The sequence below is a fragment of the Embiotoca jacksoni genome, unplaced genomic scaffold, assembly GCF_022577435.1.
Source record: "Embiotoca jacksoni isolate LCO1_2020_lvr unplaced genomic scaffold, fEmbJac1.0.p SCAF_5, whole genome shotgun sequence".
Classification (NCBI taxonomy): Eukaryota; Metazoa; Chordata; class Actinopteri; family Embiotocidae; genus Embiotoca; species Embiotoca jacksoni.
The window spans coordinates 3,081,772-3,088,720 of record NW_027185403.1 but is presented as its reverse complement, the minus strand read 5'-3'; the positions used below and the strand labels follow the sequence as shown (position 1 = coordinate 3,088,720).

General features: G+C 37.3%; 1 protein-coding gene and 2 long non-coding RNA genes across 3 annotated transcripts; all 3 read right to left on the bottom strand.

The window, feature by feature from the left end:
* Positions 1–724: 724 nt before the first annotated feature.
* LOC138211755 (uncharacterized) lies at positions 725–1,643 on the bottom strand. Its single transcript, XR_011179351.1, has 3 exons — positions 1,559–1,643; positions 1,170–1,237; positions 725–1,065 (listed from the first exon to the last, which is right to left on the bottom strand). It is a non-coding gene; the product is annotated as an uncharacterized lncRNA (long non-coding RNA).
* Positions 1,644–1,738: 95 nt separating this feature from the next.
* LOC138211558 (uncharacterized) lies at positions 1,739–4,223 on the bottom strand. The gene is made up of 3 exons (XM_069171513.1): positions 4,148–4,223; positions 2,226–2,543; positions 1,739–2,124 (listed from the first exon to the last, which is right to left on the bottom strand). The coding sequence occupies exons 1-3, from the start codon at positions 4,221–4,223 to the stop codon at positions 1,739–1,741; spliced, it is 780 nt and encodes a 259-aa protein (XP_069027614.1).
* Positions 4,224–4,732: 509 nt separating this feature from the next.
* LOC138211629 (uncharacterized) lies at positions 4,733–5,981 on the bottom strand. Its single transcript, XR_011179346.1, has 3 exons — positions 5,894–5,981; positions 5,761–5,816; positions 4,733–5,663 (listed from the first exon to the last, which is right to left on the bottom strand). It is a non-coding gene; the product is annotated as an uncharacterized lncRNA (long non-coding RNA).
* Positions 5,982–6,949: the final 968 nt, after the last annotated feature.

Here is a 6,949-nt window from a genome sequence, read left to right as displayed (position 1 = left end):
ATCAGGAGGTGATACCAACTCTAAGTTTGAGGTATTCTTGAGAGGAAGGCAAACAACAGCTTCTTTGCTACACGCAAAATACAGCAATTTATTAAGATTTGGGTCATAGGCTGGATCATAGATCATAGGTCAGCAGTGTGGATAACAGGTTGTTACCAGCAGAACATTTTAAAAACTCCACAAACACAATAACAATCAACCAACATGTGGCTTTGTCAGCATCTCTAATGAACAAACATTTTGTGTAATGAAACGTCACAAAGGAAATTTCTTGAGAGGCTTCAGCACACTGACAGGATGCAGTAGAATGAAAATGTGTTTATATTATCAGAGTCTGTATAAAGCCATTGTTAAGTTTTTTTTTATTATTTTGACAGAATAAATGGCTTTCAGTCTAAAAATACGGGTCGAATATCTGCACACTACATGGTATTATAAAATCTTTAAATCCAACTCGATGAAATTGCCGTCAAAAGTTGACCTGATTTCTTCTTTAGCCTGCTCGTCTGTCTTTCTCCTCTTGTTTGCATTCATAAAACGGTTGCAAACATAAAACTCAGAAAGACATTTCATGTAATAAACTTTAATTGCAACAAACAAGACAAGACAGTGAGTCAATACAGTTAAATTATTATTACTATTATTCTATTGTTATCTTATTGCTTCTGTATGCTGCCGGAGCAAAAAAATTTCCCCTCGGGGATTAATAAAGTAAATACCTACCTACCTACCTAAAAACCAGGGATGGAAAATGCAACAAAACTATCTTTACACTTTGAGAACCCAAATATTGTCGGCGATGAAGCAACTGAACTCTGTTAACACGGAATATTTCTGAATATTTAGCTAAGAAAGAAAAATAAAAAGTCCAAACAATCAGTACAGGAACTGTATCATGTGAGGTTTAATTCATAATTCAGGAGATCCTCCACATGGTCACCGGTGTCAGTGTTTAACTTGAGAGTAGACACAGTCCTCGGCAAACTCTCTCTTCTTTCTCCCTCTTGTTGCTTTTCTTTCAGAGAAATTTAGTGGCGCATAGTTCAGACTGTGTTCAGCTTCAGTCTGTGGTGAATAAAATAATTAACAAATTAGTCGTAAAGACTGATATGTTGATTTGGAGACATATATTTACAGAATAATAATTTTCATTTGTCATTTTAACTTACAGTATCGTCTATTGGTTGTTGTGAGGCGTCTTTTTGTGCTTCTGAAACAGCACTTTCCGTTCCTGAAGCTGAAAACAAATTATAATAACAAAAATATAATCAATTATTGCACTTTTCCCTCACAGAATAAAGTCATAGAATACAAATCATTAGGAGCAATGAATGATATAATATAGCAAGGAAGACTATGTTTAAAAAACTACTGCTACTTTACATCAATTTCTTAAATATGCACAATGACTGAGCCCTGATGATTTTACAATAGTACTTGAAAAGGTTTGTCTGATCTTACGTTTAAAATGCATGTATAACATATAATTATTATACATTTAATAATATAAATATCACAGGAGAATTTTAGTCTTTCCAACACTTTTGGCTTCACTCACCTCTCAACTGTTCACATACTCTTAGCTTGCAGATGAGAACAACATTTCCAATGACAGAAATGGCCAAACAGACGATTAATATCACCCTCTCAATTAATACTGAATGTGATGTTTGAGCTAGAAAATAAACAAAACAACAAATTCAGTGCTTCTTAACAGTTCACGGTGGTATCCACATAATTAGAGTACGTCTTCCCTTACTGAACTCAAAATCTTACCAAGGTGCAGCTTAGATATGTTTCCAAATAATATCGTTCCACATGTGGCCACAGCACAGTAGTAAGTCCCAGCATTAGAGGAGCTGATGTTCTTAGAGAAGCGATAAACGCAGCTCTTCTGAGCGTCAGATTTCTTGTCACATTCATTATTTCTATTTCCGTCAGTGAAGATGGTGTCTGGATGAGACTCATCTGATCCGACTCTGAACCAGAATACACTGTGATGTCCTGGACACTTCATGTGCTCAGGGTCAGAGAGGATTGAACACTGGAGAGTTGATGAGTCTCGGCCTGGACCTGATGCTGTCGGCCACTGAGTGACGGTGTAGTTTGATGTCTGACTGTTTCCTGTGTAATAAAAATTGCAGTAACACAGTTTGCGTTTTTTTTTCAAATGTGCATAGAAACACAAGTCTGTAAAAAAAAAAAAAAAAAAATCACATTATTACCTTTTACTAACAAATATGTCCCATTCCATTCAGTGTTAAAGAACTCTGCGTTTGTACAGTGATACATCCCCTCATCCTCCTGGACTGTCCTCAGAATGGTCAGGTTGCTAAAACCGTCATGAAGATGTACTTGGAATCTTGACTGAGGAAACTCTGGTCCAAACTCACTGTTAGATGTCAAGAGTTTCACAATTAATTTAAGATTATCCCCGGCGCTCTGCTTGTACCATTGGAATCGTACGGAGCTGAACTTGAGTAAAGCACATGTCAAGTTCACTGGTTCTCCGAGCAGAACTGTCGTTACTGGAACCAGGGTATCTGAATTAAAAGAAAACAGAACAACATTAAATAAAGGAGTGTGAAAAATCTCTAATGCAGATTTTTTTGGCCGGAAAAAAAGCAGCACTTACATGCTCGATGAAAAAATAGCAATGCAATCCATAACACGACCATCATGACATTGATGTCTTCATGGGGATGTAGTTGGTATCTCAGTGAGTAAAGGAGGTTAGACAGTTGTGATAAGTCAGACTTTAAAAAGCATCTGATTGGTTGCAACAGAATAAGCACACTTCCTGCCACATTTTGTGTGATCCTGGGCTTTGAGTTGCATATCACCTCTCTTTCCTTTTGTAGCAATGATTCAGATTTTTGACTTTTGACTCTCTTGAGCCAGAGTTGTCTATCTCTGGGTGGTTGGTTGTCTTTGTACTTGGAGCTACAAGCAAGCAACAAGTGCCACGGTCACTAGTGCTTCTTGTGGTATAAGAATTATCTGAAAGGCATCACATTCAGTATTTTAAAGGAGAGATTAACAGGCTGGATCTTTCTGACATTATGTCCCTTACAGGAACAAAAGCTCAAACAACGTCCCCTGTCCAAGAGAGATGGTGTAGCCTCACAAAAACCAGAGCTACTGTCCATTTCATGGCAAACCATCCAGCAGTTGTTGAGATCCTTCACTCAAATTCCCACATGTCAACCCCATGGTGGTGCTAGAGCAATCAGAATAATTACAAAATCTGAATGTAAGATTTTAGCTTTTATTTTTCAGTCCATCGTCAAATTTCAGCTCATGCTCATCAAAGAAACCTGTTAGATTAGAGCAGCCGTAGAGGCGTCCTCACTCGTTGGAGTCCCTGATATTGTTGGACTTAATTTATTACTTAAATTATTATGAAAAGTTCTGTGGGGCTTTTCGAGATCAATCAACAGTATGACAAACCCTGAGAGAGGCATCCAATGAGAGCAAAGGACCCGGAAAATGACAAAATATTGTTTTAGAATATGGTCACTTCACATGAGGCGGTGTATCAATCAACACAAAAAAAAGTGCTTTTGTAATCATTGCACTTTTTATGCACTCTGTTTTTTGTGTGAGCACTAAAATGTCATCACGATGTAAGATACAGGAAGACTGTTTTGTAGTTAAAACGGCAGTTAGTGATTTCTGACGTCTTCTTGTCTGAGCTTCTCATAAGCGTTAATCATATTAGCGTTAATCATCAGAAAGAATATGAGGAAACTAATTCTGACATTGTGGAAAATATAAAGCTCGGGTTTGACTGAGAATACTTGGAGTGGAACTTATTTGTTCTTAAAAGCTGGGACTTACTGCTGTGCTGTGGTCACATGAGAGGAGCCGTTGTTCGGAAATTGAGGTAAACAGCAAATCAGCAGAATATTGTTTTTAAAAAATAGAATTCATAAATTGATGATGCCATGCCATCACGACTATTAGTATTCATCTTTTTGTGAATCAATGCTATTGTGGTGGCGGGGCGTGGTTTGGCTCAGCTGCAGGAGGGAGTGATTGGGGGAGTGGTTCAGGGAATGGTGCAAGGAAGAGGCTTAATTGGCACAGCTGCAGGCAATTACTGAGCTGTCTCTCTCCCTATACAAGCACTAGCAGGTCACCACACCTCTCTCACTCTGGAGGACACAGAGCAGCAGGCTGGCTGGCTGGTTGGGGACAGAGCATGGGGCAAGTGCTTGCATGACTGACAGGAGAACACAACGGATGTAAGACATTGGCTGTGTGGAATAAAACCCATTAACAAACTATACTGTGGCTGGTTGTTGTGTGTTTGGACCGGAAGAACCCACGGTGACGGCAAGATGTCCGTCACAGATATATTTTTAATTTTTGTTTTCTCGACCAAACAGCAGATTCTGAATTGACTGCACCGGTGATAGCAACAATGCAGGCTAATTGATCCTGTCTGATCATCAATACTGTATTGATCATCTACCAAACTCCAGGAACAGTATATGAAGAATTTGGTAAGTTTAGTTTATTGAATCACGTATTTTCATACTGTAGTGAAGGCTATACAGGACTAGTTAAACTTCAAACTCATGTTCTGCAATTCAATAACAGATATTGAGAAGACGTTCACCAGTGCTGTTTCTGTGCTATGACTCTGTCTAATAATAAAGATAAGTTTGATGTGAAAATGGTCATATAATATCTTTGTGACAGATTTTCCATGGTATTAGGTGTAATTGATAATGCATTGCTATGTTGTTATAATTCTTAAGGTCAAGTGCTACCTTCACATCTTGTTGCTAATTAAATGTAGTCCTCAAGTCAAATTAAATAAAGTTTAATTGTACAGTGCCACTTTAAATGCAGTAGGGTGGCCCAATGGATGTAAAGCAGTGGTGTAACAGTATGGATGGACTGTATGTTTGAATAGCATGTACAGCAACTTCCAGCACTTTTATTTTATGAGTTTTCTTAATTTAGTCATTGTTTGATACATGATTTGCTTTTGGTCATTTCAATTAATAGAAATATATATTCATACAGTCGTGAAACCATTGTGGTGTCTGAGGCCTGTTGACCATGTTTTTATTGCAGAATGAGTGGGTGGTGATGAGGCTCACCTCAAATTAACCTTCAGGTTTTCTTCTGTTTGTCTATTTGTTATGCCCAGATGTTCATAGCTCTGCATTTTGAGTTATATACATAAACAAAAACTAAAATATTCAAGAAATATAATATGATTACCGTTTTTGGTATTTGGTTATGCTGCACCTTTCAAAGCAGTCAGTCTTTATTCAAGTTAAAGGTACCTTCGTTGGTTGAGTTTTTTTTCCAAATTTGCCAGAATAAAACCAGAATAACCACAAAAAAACATTTATAAGGCGTTGTTATGTTGCGTCAAGATGAACTTTTTCATAAATAACAAAAACTATAAATAGTGCAGAATGATTTAAAAGAAAAAAGAGAGTACATTTCTCATACTGTGTACAGACAAAATTAAATAAACATTAATTAGCAAGTCCAGAGTCAAGATGATGTTCCAGCCCAAGAGCCTTGACATCAGTGTAGATGCTCTCTTCCTCTGTAGGTTTTCTGTCCCTTGTTCCTCTTTTACTAGCTTTTTTATTGGTGAAAATTGGTGCAGAATAAACCAACGAGTCCTCATCTGTCTGAGGAAACAGAAACATTTGGAGCCTGCAGGATATTTACACCTGCACATTTAAAAAAAAAGTATAACGTGCTGCTATACATTTACTTTATAAATACCTGCTGGTTTTCCTGATCACCACTGGCTGCTGTGTTTGTTTGCAGATCAATTTCAGCTGTATAACAAAAAAAAAACAGCATTAATGTGAATCCGGTTTTGTGAACTGTTTGACAGATTGATGTATTTACTTACCTTTACAAAGCCCATATGATTTTTTGGTGAGTTTCTTGACTGAATAAAGGAGAAAGGCTATGACCATCAGACTTATTGCCAAAGCAGCACATAACAGATAGAGAACTGTTCTGTCTGTCTTCAGGTCACACGTGTTTACTGCTGGAATATAATGAAAAGGAGTAAATACGGAAAGTTAACATTTAATAAAATTGTAATTAAGAGTGGCTTATTATTTAGCTGTTTAATGAGGCATTACAGAACATTCAAATTAAATTATTGATCCGAATCCAACAAACACATATGCTAATTTAACACATTATATAAAAATATGATGCAGTTACCTTTAGGGTTGAGTTTTGATTTATTTCCAAAAAGTATGTTCCCACATGTGGCGACAGCACAGAAATACGTCCGAGAATCGGAGGAGGTGAAGTTTTTGAAGTAGCTGTAGAAACATTTCTTTGATGAAACTCCGTCGGGGTTCTTTTCATACGCGTCTCCATCGTTCATGTGAGTTAAATTAAGATCTGGGTGAGATTCGTGTGATTCAGAGCCAAAGCAGAACATGCTGTCATCTGCCGGACATGTTTTATTCTGAGAGTCACGGAGGACCGAACACCGTAGAGTCACTGAGTCTTCTGGGGGGACAAGATCACGAGGAGGGACTGTTGTGAGAGCAGCTTCTGGCCCTGAGAAATAAAAGGAAAACATGGAAAATATTCATCATCAAACAAAAAAAACTATTTTGACAGTTTAGTTTTTGCTTCATATGAATTATGTAAACAGGCACAAAGTTTACATGCACAACTGAAGAAATGAAGGTATGTAAATTCACCATGTTTTGAGAAACCTAAAGAAATTTGAGCTTTTTCAGGAGTACTTACCTTCAACGATTAGAGATGTTCCTTTAACAAATTTAAAACTTTGTTCTAGTACTTCTACACAGTAGTAAACTGCCGTATCACTTAGGTTTGCTTTTGAAATATACAGAAGAAATGATCCGTGCTCTACTTGAGCTCAAATGTGGTGATGAACACTCCTGAAGCTGTATGATCGTCCTAAGACTTCAGGAAA

Bases quoted from the DNA above. Each gene is read 5' to 3' on its own strand.
- LOC138211558 (XM_069171513.1), bottom strand. From the start codon at position 4,223: ATGCAAGCACTTGCCCCATGCTCTGTCCCCAACCAGCCAGCCAGCCTG. The intron at 2,544-4,147 runs GTGTGGTGACCT...CTTTTAATTCAG, and splicing joins TGTCCTCCAGAGTGAGAGAG to ATACCCTGGTTCCAGTAACG. The intron at 2,125-2,225 runs GTAATAATGTGA...TTTATTACACAG, and splicing joins GACATATTTGTTAGTAAAAG to GAAACAGTCAGACATCAAAC.